Raw genomic sequence first — 20,097 nt, 5'->3', positions numbered from 1 at the left:
GAAAAACAAAAATAACAGAGTGCTGGATCCACCTGATGTCCCGCCTCCAGCCACGCCCATGTCCCGCCTCCACCCCTGGTCGCTGTCGCACCACGATCGTTACGCCCCTGATCCCGTCACTACAGAAATACAGCGCCCCATACCTCTTACCAGTGCCATCTTAAGAGCATTATAGGCCCCCGGGCAATACAGTGCACTGGGGCCCTGTCTACACAATCACGCACTAGAATAAAAATGCAAATTATCAATAAGGCGATATTTATTGGTACTTTCAACAAAATCAGTGTTTAATATAGGAATAATATATAGGGGGGGCACAAAGATACCACAGTCAAAAATGGGGGGGCAAAAACAAAATAAGTATATATAAATAAGATTACAAAATATGAGAGAATTGCGGTATGCAGGGATACATTTATAATAAAACTATTTACTTACAAAAGAAGCTGTTCAATCGTCTGCTGTGCCGTCCTCTGCTTGCTTCCGCGGATTCTTTCCCCTTCTTTCTGTCTCTCGTCAGTGCGCAGGCGCACTGTTATGGTGGATCTGTGGAAGACACACTGTTATGGGGGCATCTGTGGATGACAGTGTTATTATGCCTCTCATTAGCCCCCATATGCTGCCTCTCATCATTAGCCCCCATATGCTGCCTCTCATCATTAGCCCCCATATGCTGCCTCTCATCATTAGCCCCCATATGCTGCCTCTCATCATTAGCCCCCATATGCCTCTCATCATTAGCCCCCATATGCCTCTCATCATTAGCCCCCATATGCTGCCTCTCATCATTAGCCCCCATATGCCTCTCATCATTAGCCCCCATATGCCTCTCATCATTAGCCCCCATATGCCTCTCCATTAGCCCCCATATGCCTCTCCATTAGCCCCCATATGCCTCTCCATTAGCCCCCATATGCCTCTCCATTAGCCCCCATATGCCTCTCCATTAGCCCCCATATGCCTCTCCATTAGCCCCCATATGCCTCATTAGCCCCCATATGCCTCTCCATTAGCCCCCATATGCCTCATTAGCCCCCATATGCCTCATTAGCCCCCATATGCCTCATTAGCCCCCATATGCCTCTCCATTAGCCCCCATATGCCTCTCCATTAGCCCCCATATGCCTCATTAGCCCCCATATGCCTCATTAGCCCCCATATGCCTCTCCATTAGCCCCCATATGCCTCTCCATTAGCCCCCATATGCCTCTCCATTAGCCCCCCATATGCCTCTCTCCATTAGCCCCCCATATGCCTCTCTCCATTAGCCCCCCATTATATGCCTCTCCATTAGCCCCCATATGCCTCTCCATTAGCCCCCATATGCCTCTCCATTAGCCCCCATATGCCTCTCCATTAGCCCCCATATGCCTCTCCATTAGCCCCCATATGCCTCTCCATTAGCCCCCATATGCCTCTCCATTAGCCCCCATATGCCTCTCCATTAGCCCCCATATGCCTCTCCATTAGCCCCCATATGCCTCTCCATTAGCCCCCATATGCCTCTCCATTAGCCCCCATATGCCTCATTAGCCCCCATATGCCTCTCCATTAGCCCCCATATGCCTCATTAGCCCCCATATGCCTCATTAGCCCCCATATGCCTCATTAGCCCCCATATGCCTCTCCATTAGCCCCCATATGCCTCTCCATTAGCCCCCATATGCCTCATTAGCCCCCATATGCCTCATTAGCCCCCATATGCCTCTCCATTAGCCCCCATATGCCTCTCCATTAGCCCCCATATGCCTCTCCATTAGCCCCCCATATGCCTCTCTCCATTAGCCCCCCATATGCCTCTCTCCATTAGCCCCCCATTATATGCCTCTCCATTAGCCCCCATATGCCTCTCCATTAGCCCCCATATGCCTCTCCATTAGCCCCCATATGCCTCTCCATTAGCCCCCATATGCCTCTCCATTAGCCCCCATATGCCTCTCCATTAGCCCCCATATGCCTCTCCATTAGCCCCCATATGCCTCTCCATTAGCCCCCATATGCCTCATTAGCCCCCATATGCCTCTCCATTAGCCCCCATATGCCTCTCCATTAGCCCCCATATGCCTCATTAGCCCCCATATGCCTCTCCATTAGCCCCCATATGCCTCTCCATTAGCCCCCATATGCCTCTCCATTAGCCCCCATATGCCTCATTAGCCCCCATATGCCTCTCCATTAGCCCCCATATGCCTCTCCATTAGCCCCCATATGCCTCATTAGCCCCCATATGCCTCTCCATTAGCCCCCATATGCCTCATTAGCCCCCATATGCCTCTCCATTAGCCCCCATATGCCTCTCCATTAGCCCCCATATGCCTCTCCATTAGCCCCCATATGCCTCATTAGCCCCCATATGCCTCTCCATTAGCCCCCATATGCCTCTCCATTAGCCCCCCATATGCCTCTCTCCATTAGCCCCCCATATGCCTCTCTCCATTAGCCCCCCATTATATGCCTCTCCATTAGCCCCCCATATGCCTCTCCATTAGCCCCCATATGCCTCTCCATTAGCCCCCTTATGCCCCCAGCAGCCACATTTTCTTATAAAATAAAAAATCACTTACCTTTCCTGCTCCTGGACGCCGCCTGCCTCTCCTCAGTCGACTCTGTGCTCTGAACTGGCGCGCACAGCGTGAGGTCACAGAGCGCCCTCACGCTGTGCGCAGCCCTGCACAGCCGACAGCCGAGGACCAGGAAGTGGTGAGTACAGAGCGTTCACCACTTCCTGGTCTCTCGGTTCTAATGAGCGCTTCCATAATGGAAGCGCTCATTAGTATTCAACTGGTGGGTTCACTGGGCAGGCGGGCCCCCAGGCAAGTGGGGCCCCCGGGCAACTGCCCAGCGTGCCCATTCGGAAAGACGGCCCTGCCTCTTACATCCAGTGACGTCTCCTTTGATGTAGATGTTCTCTTTCCTCATCTTCTCCTTCAGACCAGACCACCATTTTTCAGCCATTTTTCGTCTCTGCAGTTTGACAACAACAACAAAAAAAAAAAATCTTAGTTTACTACTTTTCCATCATCCTCCCATCTTCTGGACAAATCATCCTACTACCCCCAATACTGTGCCGCTGTTCTCCCAAATACTATACTGCAGAAACAGATAAACCTCCTGATAATACTAGTACCACACAGAGCCCCCCCATATAAAATACCCCTTCTTTGTGGCCTCAGTAGAAGCCCCCAAATAATGTGCCAGTAAGAAGTGCCTCTTTTCTCCCCCCAATATGTGCCAGTATAAGGTGCCTCTTCCTCCCTTCCCTTATATGTGCCAGTATCAAGTGCCTCATTTCTCCCTCCCAATATGTGCCAGTATAAGGTGCCACTTTCCCCCCCTTCCCCCCATATGTGAGTTTCAAGTGCCTCATCCCCCCCCAATATGTGCCAGTATAAGGTGCCTCCCCCCCCCCTTCCCCATATGTGCCAGTATAAGGCTACTTTCACACTAGCGTTCGGAGCGGATCCGTCTGAATTTTCATCAGACGGATCCGCTCCGATAATGCAGACGTTCGCATCCGTTCAGAACGGATGCGTCTGCATTAAAACTTAGAAAATTTTCTAAGTGTGAAAGTTGTCTGAGCGGATCCGTTCAGACTTTCCATTGAAAGTCAATGGGGAACGGATCCGCTTGAAGATTGAGCCATATAGTGTCATCTTGAAGCGGATCCGTCCCCATTGACTTACATTGTAAGTCTGGACGGATCCGCTCGCCTCCGCACGGCCAGGCGGACACCCGAACGCTGCAAGCAGCGTTCAGGTGTCCGCTCACTGAGCGGAGCGGAGGCTGAACGCTGGCAGGCGGATGCATTCTCAGTGGATCCGCCTCCACTGAGAATGCATTGGGGCCAGACGGATGCGTTCGGGGCCGCTCGTGAGCCCCTTCAAACGGTGCGCACGAGCGGACACCCGAACGCTAGTGTGAAAGTAGCCTAAGGTGCCTCTTTCCTCCCCTTCCCCCATATGTGCCAATTTCAGGTGCCTCTCTTCTCTAAAAAAAAAAAAAAAACTTTAAGTAAAAAACTTTTACTTACCTCCAACGATGCGATGCAGGCCTCTTCCCGGCCTGTGTACCGTGCTGTACGGCTCAGGCGGCGTGATGACGTCATCGCGCCGCCTGCACCGGCCTCTGATAGGCTGCGGGCCTTGTGCCTGCAGCCTATCAGAGGAACAGGGGAGGGAGACGCCTCTCCCTCCCCTGCCGCAGCACAGCCGTCTACATTGCTGTCCTGAGGACGGTGATACAGATGACTATGGAGATGAGAGCTTCCACAATGGAAGCGCTCATCGCCATCATTCACAGCTGATCTTGTGCCCGGGTCTGAGAAAGGCTTGTACCCGGGCACAGGATTGCAAACTTGGACTGTCCGGGTCATTCCCGTACGGGTGGCAACCCTATTAGTCGCCCATAGCAACCAATCAGATTCTACCTTTCATTTTATAAAGGAGCTGTGATAAATGAAAGGTGGAATCTGATTGGTTGCTATGGGCAACTAAGACCGTTCTACTTTACACCAGTTTGGATAAATCTCCCTCTTATGTCCGCTGGCAGCTTTACGACAATGCACAGCAGCACAATGGAGGACACTCAGCATATAGTACAAGCAATGCTGCAGCCTGCAGTGCCCCTGCCAATGACTAGGGGTCGCTGTTCCAGCAAAGCAGGCTCTAGGATGACGTCACCGGAAGAGGCGGGGATTACTGCTTTGCGTATAGCTAACGGCTGGTCAGTGCTCTGTTTGCGGTCGACTGCTCGCAGTAACGGTAAAGATGGAGGACAGCAGTGGATTTCGCCCATCGGCCGGGAATCTGGACGATCCCCCTAACAGCCGAGTGTTCCTGGTGGTCAGCAAGTCGCTGACGGAGGATATGATCCGGGAGAAATTCTCGGGGTTCGGAGACATCCAGGACATCTGGGTGGTGAAGGACCGGCACACAAAGGAGTCGAAAGGCATCGCCTTCGTTAAGTACGCGAAATCTTCTCAGGCGTGCCGGGCTATGGAGGAGATGCACGGCCGCTGCCTCAGCGACAACACCAAGCCTATCAAGGTGCGAGACGTTGTGGGGAATCGTGTCGGCCAATCAGATCGCTGCTTTCTTTTCTATGCTGCAGTGTGATTGGCCGACAACGCCTTAGGCTGTAGTGCAGTTGCTTTCAACAACCAATCAGATTCCAGCTTAATTATTTGCACAGGTTTTCATAATGTAACCAGTTTTCTGATTGGTTTAGTTGCTTTAATGAAGGCAGACACTTATCTCTACAGTGCATTTTGTGGGAGTTGTGAGAAAACGCGGGTGTTTCCTAAGGACTGAGTCACATGACCGCGTTCAGACCAGGAAACGCAGTCCGTGTGTCGGCTGCACCGACCGTGGCTCTCCTGTCCATAACTGTTCATTATTGTACTGTCCTCATCATAAGCATTAGCCCTGCAATCTGATAGGAACTGACTGGGTCATAGTAATTTATGAGGGGGCGGACTGGCCATAGACCTCAGGCCTCCTTTCCCGCTTAGGCCTTGTTCACATCAGCGTTCAGCCTTTCCATTCTCCTGCTCCGTTATAGGAGCAGGAAAACGGAAAGGACGGATTTGGCACATAACTGAGCCGAACGGAGCCTACGGACCTCATAGACCCCCATAGACTATAATGGGGTCCGTTAGGTTTCCGCTCAGAAGATGATTTTGGAGCGGAGACAAAAGTCCTGCATGCAGTATTTTGTGCTTCACTGCGGTATTTCTGGCTCCGCCTACTTCTGCTATCCATGCCTTCTGTCAGTTTGGACCCGCCTACAACATGGGGCCACTTAAATTTTTTCCAGGGCCACTTTAAGTTCCCATTCCACCCCTGAATTTATGATAATCCGTTCACATCTGATTGTGGGTCTATTGTACTCTACTCGCACCATCCGCATTAGACGTGATCTGATAGGGACTGATTGGATCAGTTTGGGTCAGTGGCATAAAATGAAGAACACCTACGCTTACCTGCTAAAGCCCCCGCCATTCCAGCACTACCCTTCTTTGCTTACTGTGCTGCAGTAATGATGCGCCCATGTGCCTACTTGTCTGTTGCAGTAAATCGCTCGCATCAGTGAGCCTGCGCTGTACGCAACTGAGGCTAGTGATTGGCTACATGTGTCACATGGGGTTGTCCACTCCATTAAAAGTGATGGCCTATCCTCTGGTTAGGCCATCACTATCTGATCAGTGGGGGTCCGACACCCTGTAGCGCTTGTCTGTCGTTAAGTGAGCAGAGTTGGTTACTGCAGCACTGCTCTCATTGAAGTGACTGGGAGCAGCACTGCGGTAATCGGCTCCATCCGCAGCACAGAGGACGGAGCTACGTGCTTCCGACACAAGAGTTACTGCAGTCGATCGGCAGAGATGCAGGGTGATCGGATCGTGATGCTATCACTTGGAAAGGAGTTGGCAACCCCTTTAAAGGCTATGGACACCTTTGGGTGGGGCAATTTTTTTTATTAGTGTACTTTATTCATTTTGAGGGAAACCAGTTTCTTTTTCAAATATGTCTTTATTAAAATATTTAGCCCCTTTCTCTGTACATCGTTGAGATTCTTTATTAGCAAGATGTTTATACTGTTCTCTGATGGCTCATGTGAAGCCTGATCTCCTGACGGCTCATAAACACTCATTATAGCTCACTTCTAATCAAACTGTTAAGATTATGGCTTAAAGGGCTTTAGTAAGACTTTCTAACTGATGACTTATCCTGGGTAGGTCATCAGTATCTGATCAGTTGGGATCCAACACCCGGGATCCCCACCGATCAGCTGTTTTTTAAGGCACCAGCGTTGCCAGTAGTGCCGCGGCCTTCTCTCTGCTTTTCCTAGGCCAGTTCATCGATCACGTGGCCTAGAGCAGCTCAGCCCTATAGAAGTGAATGGGGCTGAGCTGTTATACCAGGCACAGCCACAATACAATGTACGGCGCTGAGAGAAGGCCGCGGCGCTCACCGGAGCACTTGTGCCTTCTCAAGTGGCTGATTGGTGGGAGTCTCGGGTGTCGGACCCCCACCCATCAGATACTGATGACCTATCCAATCGTGGACAAGAAATAATAGGTAGTTCTATTTTAGAGCCGGCCATGTGTGGTCCGCAAAACACATACGGTTGTCTAAATGCACCCTTTATATAAGAATTTCTGCACCTTTTTAAAAAAAACAAACATATATTTTAGGTATTTATCGCTCAGTCTCGAGGATCCACAAGTCACAGAGAAGTGGAGGATGAAGAATTAACAAGAATTTTTGTCATGATCCCAAAATCTTACACGGAAGAAGACATAAAGAGCAAGTTTAAGGTACAAGAATATTGATGCTGTATCTGACAAACGCTTGACCAGAATGTAAAGGGGATTCCTGTATGTGATGTATAAGGAGCCGTCCGCAGGGTACAGGCGTCATTTAGTGTAGCCTGCATTCTGTTAACAGATTTCTGACGGACTGTGATGACAGGTTACCATAAATTGCACCTGAATTATGTTCCCATTGCTGGCACAATTTATAAAGCAGTCTGTGCCGGGCGAGAAGATTTGGAGGCCCCTCAATGCTCAGCAAGGTGGGAGATTGCTATAACGGAGGCACCAAGCTCTGTTTGTACTAAGATGCCATAGTGCTATAAGCCAGCCAAATCTGCAGCGCGAAATAGTCGCACCTTTGTGCTCTTCAGGCAGCCAACAAGCGGGATCTGACTTTATATTGTGACGTCTAGAAGATGAATTTATGACCCTATTAGGGTCTGAGACCATAACCCCCTTTTCATATATGCAGGCCCAAACTTACTGCATCATACGCCCCTGGTGTGAAACTGGACTAAACGCACTAGAACAGGGGTGGGCTACCTGCGGCACTCCAGATGTTGTGACACTACAAATCCCAGCATGCTCCATTTATTTCTATGAGAGTTTTGAGAACAGCAGAACAAGTATGTGAGCTAGGAGTTGTAGTCACAGGTTGCCCACCCCTGCACTAGAACCACCAGACAACAATGGCTAGCTGGAGCGGCGAGGAGGTCCACGAACATCGCCATCCTCGATGTGCAGGAAACAAAACACTCCTATTGCCGCAATGTATGTTTTGCGTCATGCCGAGCCTCCTGCATCGGTCACCCCCAACTTGTCTAGGCAGCCAGAACATTTCTTTTGTAATCAGAACGTGCCTGACATGTAACATCTACATATGTGAAAGGTCGACTCTGGTAAACCTCCGGACCTGATATTCCTGACATTTTCCAGACTTTGTGTGAAAACCATAAGGGCTGTTTCACACGAGCGAGTCCATTGCGGGAATCACGCTCCATGTGTGAGTGTGATCCTCCGCTCTGGACTTGCAGGAGCGCACAGCATTATCATGATTTATAATGCTGTGTGTCTCTGCATGGCCTTTTTTCTACAGAATCATAGTGACCTAAAGCTGTCACTATGATTCTGTAGAAATAAGGTCAAGCAGAGACACACAGCATTATAAATCATGATAATGCTGTGCGCTCCTGCAAGTCCAGAGCGGAGGATCACACTCACACATGGAGCGTGATTACCGCAATGGACTCGCTCGTGTGAAACAGCCCTAATAGTAACATATGATGCAGCGAGTTCCTATCTGACCATGGGTCTATTGTACTGACCGATAGGAACTCGCTACATCATGTGTTACTACAATGCTGAGAGTTTGGGTCAGATATGCGGCCAACAAATGACGCGCGTATCCCGGGAGGAGCACAGCCGTGTGCATGAGCCCATATGATTTTTTTTTTTAGCCACACATTCGCTTGGACAGTAGTGTTTTGTTACGTGGTGTCTGACTCAGCTGTTCTTCCTTCTCTCACCAGGAATATGGAAATGTAGAATACTGTTCAATTATTAAGAATAAGACCACGGGGGAAAGTAAAGGCTTGGCCTACGTACGCTTCCAGAAGCCTTCTCATGCTGCCTTGGCAATTGAAAATTGTGATAGAAGTAAGTGCGGGTTTGTGGTTGTATTCTGGTTTCTGCAGATAATTAAGATGCTGAATTATTGATTGTTAATGATTCATATGACGGCATCAGACATGAGCAGAAAGATCAATAGGGGGCGGAATGGCACAAATACATTTGAGTGCTAGAGAACAGCCACTTATCATGTGCGAATAAAACCTACATGCAGACTTTCAGACGTGATACAAGGTTATCTAGATGGGGGTAACTTAAAGGGAGTCTGTCATCAGCATTTTGCGTTTATAACCCTTCCCATAGCTTTCAAGCATAATTACAGTTAATAAAAACATTACCATTAGCATCAATCCTGGACTTATAAAACCGTCAAAAAACATCTTTGTAGCATATGCAAATGAGGGCTCGCAAGTGCCCAGGGGCGGCGTTACGCTCGTAGGTGCCCAGCTAGCTCAGCCTTATCGTCGCTCCCCCCCGCCCATCCTTTCCCTCTGACCGCCTATCTACTAACTTGTTGTTTCGCCGAGATCCCGTGCCTGCGCACTCAGTCCATCGGCCGGCGCATGCGCACTGCGATGCCCATTCCTTGTACGGCATCACAGTAATTAATGCGCATGCGCCGATGGACCGCCTCCTTTGTTGTTTTCGCGTCGTTAGCTGGCGCCTGCGCAATAGTTACTGTGATGCCGTACGGACTGAGTGCGCGGGATCTCGGCGAAACAACAAGTTAGTAGATAGGCGGTCAGAGGGAAAGGATGGGCGGGAGGGAAGCAAAGAAAAGGCTGAGCTAGGGCACCTACGAGCGTAACGCCGCCCCTGGGCACTTGCGAGCCCTCATTTGCATATGCTACAAAGATGTTTTTTGACGGTTTTAGAAGTCCAGGATTGATGCTAAAGGTAACGTTTTTATTAACTGTAAGCATGCTTGAAAGCTATGGAAAGGGTTACAAACGTGAAATGCTTATGACAGACTCCCTTTTAATTGGTGGGGGTTCAAACATTGAGACTAATACAATCAGATCTGGATTCCTGATCACCTGAGAGGTGATCGGGTCAGGTGCCAGTCTATTCGGTTAGTGGGACCATTTCACACCGCCTGGTGTTAATTTAGGCTAAGGCTTCATGTACATGACCGTATGCATTTTGCGGTCTGTAAATCGCTGATCTGCCCAAAAATTTTTTTTATTTTTTGTGCGTACTCCTTTACTTCAATGAGTCTGTGGTCCACATATTGCGGTGAAGAATAGCACATGTTCTATCCTTTAGCTCAGTGGTGGCGAAGCTATGGCACGGGTGCCGGAGGTGGCATTCAGAGTCCTCTCTGTGGGCAGGCGCACCCTGGAAAAAGGCTATGGTGCACCAATATGCCTTAGGCCTCTTTTACACGGGCGTTCTGGATTTGATCCGTATGCGTCACGTGTGCATTGTGGGAAAACCGCGTGAGTAGGCACGCAATTGCAGTCAGTTTTGACTGCGATTGCGTTCCGATGTTGAGTTTTTTTCCGCGCGAGTGCAATGCGTTTTGCACGCTCTTGAGAAAAAAACTGAATGTGGTACCCAGACCCGGACTTCTTCACTGAAGTTTTGCTTTGGGTTAGGTGTTCTATTCATTTTATTAGTTTTTCCTTATAACATGGTTATAAGGGAAAATAATAGCATTCTTAGGCTACTTTCACACGAGCGTTCGGGTGTCCGCTCGTGCGCTCCGTTTGAAGGGGCTCACGAGCGGCCCCGAACGCATCCGTCTGGCCCTAATGCATTCTCAGTGGACGCGGATCCACCGAGAATGCATCCGCCTGCCAGCGCTCAGCCTCCGCTCCGCTCAGTGAGCGGACACCTGATCGCTGCTTGCAGCGTTCGGGTGTCCGCCTGGCCGTGCGGAGGCGAGCGGATCCGTCCAGACTTATAATGGAAGTCAATGGGGACGGATCCGCTTGAAGATGACACCATATGGCTCAATCTTCAAGCGGATCCGTTCCCCATTGACTTTCAATGTAAAGTCTGAATGGATCCGCTCAGGCTACTTTCTGACTTAGAAAATTTTCTAAGTTATAATGCAGACGGATCCGTTCTGAACGGATGCAAACGTCTGCATTATCGGAGCGGATCCGTCTGATGAAACATCAGACGGATCCGCTCCAACGCTAGTGTGAAAGTAGCCTTAATACAGAATGCTTACTAAAATGGGGATTGAGGGGTAAAAAAATGTACTCACCTCACCTCATCCACTTGTTCGCGCAGCCGGCATCGTCTTCTTGCTTCTTCTTTCAGGACCTGCAAAAGGACCTTTGATGTAATCACGCTCACCACGTGGTGACGTCAGCGCAGATCCGGCTGAATGAAGATAGAGCATGCTGCAATTTTCACGCAACGCACAAGTGATGCGTGAAAATCACCGCTCATCTGCACAGCCCCATTGAAGTGAATAGGTCCAGATTCAGTGCAGGTGCAATGCGTTCACCTTGCGTATTGCACCCGCACGGAATTCTCGCCCGTGTGAAAGGGGCCTTAGACTTTTCCTGCCATTCATCAGCGCAGGACGATGCAACACAGATATCATCCGTTTTGGAAACCACGAAATACATGTGGTCCTGTGAATGAGGACTTGGCCACATATGGTTGCACAATACACATTTACACTAAAATATTCATTTGCTTTTTAGGCTACAAAGCAATCCTGGCCGAACCCAGAAACAAAGGATCAACATCAGAACCTCAGGATTACCATGGCTCCTCTCGGCAGCAAGAAGCACTACTGCACGAGCCTGCGGTTCCCATGTACCCCTACAGTCAGACTGGTTAGTATAATGGTTATTGCTGCTCACACATGTGGGTCACAAGTTCAGTACAAGATCTGATATTCATGGGATGGCACGATCATCCTGCATGCAACTGTGTGATCAAACCAGAGTGAAAGTGGAAGGCTAGTATATAGCATATGGAAAGGTTAGAATATTTTAATAAAAACACATTACAGAAATGATTTTTAGCAACAATATATGAATTCCAGTAAAACATATCCCCAAAGGTCTCCATAGCCCTTCAAATAGTACTTAAAGGGGTTGTGTCACTTCAGCAAGTGGCATTTATCATATAGAGACATTTAATACAAGGCACTTACTAATGTATTGTGTCCATATTGCTTTCTTTGTTGGCTGGCTAAAATTTTTTCATCAAATTACCGTATTTTTCGCCCTATAAGACGCACCTAGGTTTTAGAGGAGGACATTAAGAAAAAAATATTTTTCGTTATACCTAAGGTCATACCAGCAATCAGACCTCAGCTGACAGCCCCAATCAGACCCCCCAATGTTAATAAGACCCCAATAAAATCTCAGCTCAGGCCCCAAAGTGTATGACCCCCCAATCAGACCTCAGATAAGAGCCCCAATATAAATGAGACCCCCATTCAGACCTCAGATCAGCCCCCCAGCAGCCTCTCATCAGCCCCCATACCTCCGTACACAGGAGCAGGCAGCTCAGCCCCTAATCTGCCTGCTCATGCGTTCCCACCAACGTTCCCACTGCTGGCCGGTCCCTATCAACCAGCCCCAGACAGGGCCGGCCGGTCTCTATCACCGGACACCAGCTACCATACACCCTATCCCCCAGCGCATGCCACGGCCGGTCCGCATCAGCGAGCATGAGCTGCAGGGGCCAGGCTCTCCTTCTCTCTTCAGGTATGTCTGGTACATCGCAGGCTGCTGTTCCTATGCCGCGCAGCCTGCGATGTACTGAGAATAATCAATACGCCGCACAATTTTAATGTCTTTGCCCTGTATTCACCCCATAAGACGCACTAGCATTCCCCCCCCCCCCCCATTTAAAGGGGGGAAAAGGGCTTCTTATGGGGTGAAAAATATGGTATACACTGTTTATTTCCATGGTTACGACCGCCCTGCAATCCATCAGCGGTGCTCGAGCTTGCATACTATAGGAAAAAGTGCCGGCTTCACCGGTGACTGGGAACGTGAGAGCTCATATAGGCTGGTGTGTTTTTTTTTTTTGTTTTTAAATAGTGTGCAAGCACGGCCATGCTGATGGATTACAGGGTGGTCGTAACCATGGTAACAAGCAGTGTATAATGTGATGGAAACATTAAACCAGCCAGTAAAGGAAGCAATATGGATAATAATACATTAGGAAGTACCTTTATTAACTCTCTACATAATAAATGCCATCTGCTGAAATGACAGCCCCTTTAACAGCTATCACCATGCACTTTTGCATTCTTAAATCTTTGGATGTGTAGGAGAAAGTGGCTACACCTGCCTGGAAAACAATGGTGCGGTGCTCACTCCATGCGACATGCCGCAAAATGAAATGGGTATTGTAACGTTTAGTCAGTGTGGAGGGCACTCATTACCTAGGATTGGATGGTTGGCTGTCAGTGTAAATAGTATGAAATAAAATCAATCTACTATTTACACTGACAAACAACCATCCAATCCTAGGTAATGAGTGCCCTCCACACTGACTAAACGTTACAATACCCATTTTTAAATCTTTCTTAATTTGAATTCAGCTAAATGCATACAGTTGAGCCCCGATCATACATTTCTGTGTATGAGGGAGTACTTACTACAGCCGGACATCCGTTATCTCCACGCGGCTTGTGCTTTGATGCTGCAGCTAGTTTTCAGTCAAATGAGCAAATGCGTGAAATCTTCATAAAGCATAAAAAAAAAATAATAGACTTTTTTTTTTTTTTTTTTCTCCTTTTCAAGAACAATATGACTACTCCGCATATGACAAGGTTTCAGATGCAAGAAACCAGGAAGGTGTGTCCAAACGACTGACCGTTGTGTCGCGGGTGCCCTTGGTGCAGGATCAGCTGTACAGTTTATTCGATCTTATTCCAGGACTCGAGTTTTGTGAGGTCCAGCGGGATATGTATACAACATTTGGTAAGGCCTTTTTTTTTTTTTTTTTTTTGGGTTTATGTTACATTTAAATGCTACCTGTTGAAACTATACAACTTTCATGTGGCTGTAGTAGTAGCACTTTAGGTCACAGGGTTTATGTGCCGCTGCCACAACAAGTGACAGGGCCAAGTGGCCCTGCGCTGGACGTCTCTCTGAAACTGATAGTGGGTAGGATCATTTTTTAAGAAGGGTACATTTCTCAGTAGACTGCAAGATTTTGAATGATCCAAACCACTCCTTCCATTGGATTGGGATCATAAAACATACTCCACTGGAGCACAAGGGATATCGACCAGAACTGGACCATCAGATAAAGAGAAGTCGACTGTGCCATTGACTTCCAGGAGTCGTTTGCCGACTGTACCACTGACCATTCAGTGTCAGACGCTGACTATACCATTGACCAAGCAAGATCAGACGATGACTGTGCCGTGACCGGGAACCGGATACTGACTACTACACTTATTGTGAAGGACGGTACAAGTGAAGAACCAGGTTCTGGATGATAACTGCTACAGACTATACTGCTGACTACCAGGACCAGATGTATTCCAGTGGCCACCTGATACCCTGCAATGACTATACCACTGACCATCAGAGATAGGATGCTGGCACCATATACTGCATGTGTGAACAGCATGGGATGGATGATGAATGTTCTACAATCCAGAAGGCGCTGGTACGCTCTCTGTACCACTCACCAACAGGGAACATTTAACGACTATCGCTCCTCACCCAGTACCAAGGACTTTTTGAGCAAATGACCACCTCGAACTAGATATTGATTTTTACTACTCTGGGTGTAGCGGGCATTGACAGTACTGCTGACCACCGAGGACTGGATGCTGACTGTTCAGTTTACCACCAGCGACCAGTAATTGTGCCACTAACCATCAGGTACCAGACGCTGACTGTACCACTAATCTCCAGGCACCAGATGCTTAATGTTCCATTTACCACCAGGGACCAGATGCATTCTGTGCCACTAACCACCAGGGAATGAACGCTAGCTGATCACTAGGGACCACATGCAGATATGTGCCATTGCCACGGGGTAAGTACGCTGCAGCAGAGTTGTTTCCGGCTGATAATGTCTTCATGCCATTGATAATCCATCTCAATATACCACATGTAAGCATCACACGTGGCAGTGTGGGGTGTCACAGCCTCAGAGCAGTTCAATCAAAGCTTCAGTGTGCGGAAATACAAACGTCCTGAGGTATGTCAATGAAAGTGTGCACTAAAATATTGCTTAAAGGGGTTGTCAGAGTTATGAAAAAAAAATATATAGCACTGAAAATCTGATGGGCAGCAATATATAACTAAGCTAAGCAAGTTTTATGCAATTTTTTTTTTTATATATTTCCCTGGTTCTTTTCTGGCTCTTTGGTTACATGCAATAAAAACTATCTCTGCCCTTCCCCCTGCTCTGCTAAGGGAGTGGCTACAAGAGCTGCCCTGAGTGACATGTCTGCCTGCTAGGAGAATCGGCAGCATGTTGTATGTGTAGGACTACAAGTCCCAGCTGTATAATGACACTGCTAATACACACAGGATCTTCCCCCTACCTTCTTGTGCAATGCTCTCTCTAGTCTGTCAGCTCCTGTGCCCAGAATTGTCACTTCCTGCAGCTACCCAGTCTGTGCAGCTGAAGGGGTTAAGAATCCTAGGAGAGAGCAGACAGAACGGCAGTGAAGGGGGGCGTGGCCAGCACAGTGACCTCTTGTTTACAGGCTTGTAAACGAACTTTATCAGAGCAGGGAGAGAAGCTGACATCGCAGGTCATGTGACCCTCAGTCAAATTTGAGAAACCAGCCACTGGAGAGAACGTGAGTTAATTGGAAAGCTGTTACATTTGCCTAGTTGGGAACATAGAACAAAAAAAATAACTGACAACCCCTTTTTAAATAAGTGTTACTGCATTGAAGGGATATGCTAGTATCCTAGCCGCACTAGAAGTGCACTTTTTCTGTTGATTCATTGGTCTTTTTCTTTTAGCTCATGCTGTGGTGCAGTATCAGAATATCTCATCTGCAATTTATGCCAAATTCAAGCTCCATGGGTTTGAATATCCTCCGGGAAATCGGCTTGGCGTCTCTTACCTAAATGATGGCGGTGATGGCACAGAGTGAGTATATTAATGAACTGGCACTTTTATTTATTTTTTTAATGCCATGTTGGGACAGTGCCCATTTGCAAGGTCCATATTACACCCACTGAGGCACACATACTAATCCTGTCTATTATTTATTCCATAGGCTCACCCTATGTAATACATTTTGGTGCATCTTTTCTGGATGTGTCTGACACTTTTTTTGTCAAACATGCATGCACTGAGTTTTTTTTTCTCAATTCATAGTTTTTCTCCCTAAATGCAAAATTAAAGGACCTCTGTCGGCAGATTTGACCGTATGAAACTGGCCGACCGTTACATGTGCGCTTGGCAGCTGAAGGCGTCTGTGTTGGTCTCATGTTCATATGTCCTTCACTTAGCTGCTGATTTTGACATAAATCTGCCAGAGTACTGTTCCTGTTTGACTCTTTTCTCTGCTTTATACTGGGTGATATTTTCCATAGCCTACATTTTAAAGGGAGCCTGTCACCTCCATATGGCCATATACAGTGCTTACATTGTCCTATAGCAGACCTATACATGAATGTAATGGTACCTTTTGTCTTTTTCTTTACACTTGTAGAAGTTGGAAAATGAACTTTAATTCATATGCAAATGAGCAATCACAAGTGCCCAGGGGCGGCGTTCACGGTGTTGGAGCCCAGGCTGCTCTGCCTTTGTTCATTGTTTCCCCGCCCCAGCCTATGCCCGCTCTCCTATTTCCTTGCGTCATCCTTTAGTCCGGTCGAGATTCTGCGCACTGCCTTGCCGGGGTATGCACACTGCGATGCACGTTGTTGGCACGGCAACACTTTAACTACTGTGCTGGCGCACGCGCAGTAGTTAAGCGATGCCATGCCCACAATGGGCATCACAGTGTGCACGGCCTGGCGAGGCAGTGTGCAGGCGTGGGATCTCGATCGGACCTTAGGATGACGCAAGGGAATAGGAGAGCAGGCATATGCATAGGCTGGGGCGGGGAAACAATGAACAAAGGCAGAGCAGCCTGGGCACCAACACAGTGAATGTCGCCCCTGGGCACTTGCGAGTGCTCATTTGCATATGAATCAGTTCATTTTCCAACTTCTACAAGTGTAAAGAAAAAGACAAAGGTACCATTACATTCATGTATAGGTCTGCTATAGGACAATGTAAGCACTGTATATGGCCATATGGAGGTGACAGTAATCAGTCCCACATGAATCTGGGGCACTTCTGTTGGGTTTCAGATCATGTAGGCCAGGCATGCTCAACCTGCGGCCCTCCAGCTGTTGCAAAACTACAACTCCCAGCCTGCCTGAACAGCCTACAGCAGGGCATTGTGGAAGTTGTAGTTTTACAACAGCTGGAGGGCCGCAGGTTGAGCATGCCTGATGTAGGCCAACCAAGGACAACATCTGCATGGAGTTTGTATGTTCTCCCAGTGTTTGGTTTCCTCCCACACTCCAAAGACATACTGATATGACCTTAGATTGTGAGCCCCACTGGGGACAGTTTGATGCTAATAAATAAATGTGCTGTATGTCCGACTGATATATCCCAACCAGTTACCACTCCTGATTTTTAAAGGGGTTTTCCAAGACTTTTTAACTGATGACCTATCCTCAGGATAGCTCATCAGTATCCGATTGGTGGGGGTCCGACACCCAAGACCCTCACCGATTTAGCTGTTTAAAAAGGCATCAGCGCTCCTGTGGGTGCTGTGGCCTTCTTGCAGCTAACAAAGCACGGCGCCGTACATTGCACAGTGGCTTTGCTTGGTATGGCCCGTTTACTTGAATTGGACTGAGCTGTGCATAGGCCATGTGACTGAATGTGACGTCACTGGCCTATGGAAGCTGCAAGAAGCCGTGATGCTCACAGTAGCGCCAGGGCTTTCTCAAACAGCTGATCGGCTGTATTTCTGTGTCAGACACACACAGATCAGACCTATTAAATGGATTCTCCGGGGTATTAATTAGGGGTGCACCGAAATTCCGGCGGCCGAAAATGGGCCTAATCCATTTCGGCCGATATTGGTACATATCGGCAGAAAATATGATAGCCCCGCCCCGCCGGTATACTAATATAAGATGTCATATTCATTTATTGGTTATTAAACATGCCCCCTCAGTCCTATTACTACCTTACATCCTAATCGCATCTGTAGAATTCAGGCAGGCCAGGCGGGCGGCAGTGTAACTCTTGTCATGTGCCTGAATGAAGCCGGCGGTGCAGGCAAGTGACGTCAGTGAGAGACGCGCCGGCCGCCCGGCTTGGGCTGCCTGAATTCTACAGAAGCGATTAGGATGTAAGGTAGTAATAGGACTGAGGGGGCATGTTTAATAACCAATAAATGAATATAACATCTTATATTTGTATACTGGCGGGGGGGAGCGGGGGCGATCTGTGGATGGCACAGTTATGGGCTGGGGGGGTCTGTGGATGTCACTGTTAATGGGCTGGGGGGGGTCTGTGGATGTCACTGTTAATGGGCTGGGGGGGTTCTGTGGATGGCACTGTTATGGGCTGGGGGGTCTGTGGATGGCACATATATAACAGTGCCATCCGCAGATCCCCTCCTGTAACAGTGCCAGCCACAGATCCCCCCCCCCCCCCCCGTAACAGTGTCCGTCATCCACAGATCCCCCCCCCGTAACAGTGTCCGTCATCCACAGATCCCCCCCTCCCCGTAACAGTGTCCGTCATCCACAGATCCCCCCCTCCCCGTAACAGTGTCCGTTATCCACAGATCCCCCCCCTCCCCGTAACAGTGTCCGTCATCCACAGATCCCCCCCATAACAGTGTCCGTCATCCACAGATCCCCCCCATAACAGTGTCCGTCATCCACAGATCCCCCCCATAACAGTGTCCGTCATCCACAGATCCCCCCCATAACAGTGTCCGTCATCCACAGATCCCCCCCATAACAGTGTCCGTCATCCACAGATCCCCCCCCCCATAACAGTGTCCGTCATCCACAGATCCCCCCCCCATAACAGTGTCCGTCATCCACAGATCCCCCCCCCATAACAGTGTCCGTCATCCACAGATCCCCCCCCCCCATAACAGTGTCCGTCATCCACAGATCCCCCCCATAACAGTGTCCGTCATCCACAGATCCCCCCCCATAACATGCGAGAAAGCTGAGCAACTTTTGTTCTTGAAAAGAAACCTGCCACTTTTACTTAAATAGAAAGCAGTCCAAGTTGTGTGTAGTTATTTTATTTACATTTAAAAAAAAATTGTGTAGCCCAGCAAAAATTTGTTCTTGACCTGAGGCTACGTCTGTTTACAGTTTGAGGTTGGTTTTACAACTGTTTCTTGCACTGTTGTTTTGTACAATCACTTGTGTATGAGGAAGCACCATGTTATATAATATGATTTATTAAATTCATGAAAAAGAATTATTAATAAAATCATTAAAAAAAAAAGTATTTTAAAAGTATTTGGGCAAAAAGGCGGTTTCGGTTTTCGGTCAAGGGCATCCTGAATTTTCGGTTTCGGACCAGAATTTTCATTTCGGTGCACCCCTAGTATTAATATTGATGACCTATCCTCAGGATAGGTCATCAATATCAGATCAGCGGGGGTCTAACACACACGGCACCCCTGCCGATCGGCTGTATGAAGGGAAGGCGCACGTAGTGTGCACGTGCTGTCTCCCGTCTCTCTTCCTGTTTGCTGCTGCTATGTCTGTGGCAAAACAGCAGCGAGCAGGAAGAGAGAAAGCATGTGCAAACTGTGCGCGCCTTCCCTTCAAACGGCTGATCGGCAGGTGCGCCTACTGACAGCTGCAGGCAGCCAGAATATTATCTGGTTTTATAAATTAAAGAATCGCAGTTTAACTTTTCTCCTCCTTTCTCATTTTATTTTACAGACTTCTTAAAAAAATGGCCTCCAACATGGTGGCTGCACAGGTGAACTCGATGGTTTGGGGTCCCCAGGTTGCACAACAATACCCACCATCAGGTTCTGTAAGTATATAAAGCCATATCTATTTTACATCATTGAACGTGACCTTGTAGCTGCCAATTCTGTCACGCTGGCTAACTTCTTACACCTCAGATATTCTTGTAACCTGTACATTAAGCTTTCACTAAAATTACATTTGTTATATCCCTTAATGACTACATTA

The 20,097-nt window shown here is 48.2% G+C and overlaps 1 protein-coding gene across 1 annotated transcript in view; it reads left to right on the top strand.

Annotated features, from left to right (window-relative positions):
- The first annotated feature begins 4,692 nt into the window (after nt 1-4,692).
- Nucleotides 4,693-20,097, top strand: part of RBM45 (RNA binding motif protein 45) — a 35,037-nt gene continuing 19,632 nt past the window's right edge. Inside the window, exons 1-7 of the mRNA XM_040441316.1 lie at nt 4,693-5,045; nt 7,193-7,315; nt 8,842-8,968; nt 11,605-11,739; nt 13,669-13,848; nt 15,865-15,994; nt 19,840-19,936. Of these exons, the coding sequence (XP_040297250.1) occupies nt 4,767-5,045; nt 7,193-7,315; nt 8,842-8,968; nt 11,605-11,739; nt 13,669-13,848; nt 15,865-15,994; nt 19,840-19,936 (1,071 nt within the window). The 5' untranslated portion in view covers nt 4,693-4,766. The remainder of the gene's footprint in view (nt 5,046-7,192; nt 7,316-8,841; nt 8,969-11,604; nt 11,740-13,668; nt 13,849-15,864; nt 15,995-19,839; nt 19,937-20,097) is intronic.

This window comes from Bufo bufo, chromosome 7 (assembly GCF_905171765.1).
Source record: "Bufo bufo chromosome 7, aBufBuf1.1, whole genome shotgun sequence".
In the NCBI taxonomy this organism is placed as follows: Eukaryota; Metazoa; Chordata; class Amphibia; order Anura; family Bufonidae; genus Bufo; species Bufo bufo.
Note: the sequence above shows the minus strand (reverse complement) of the source record. Positions and strands in the feature narration are given on the sequence as shown.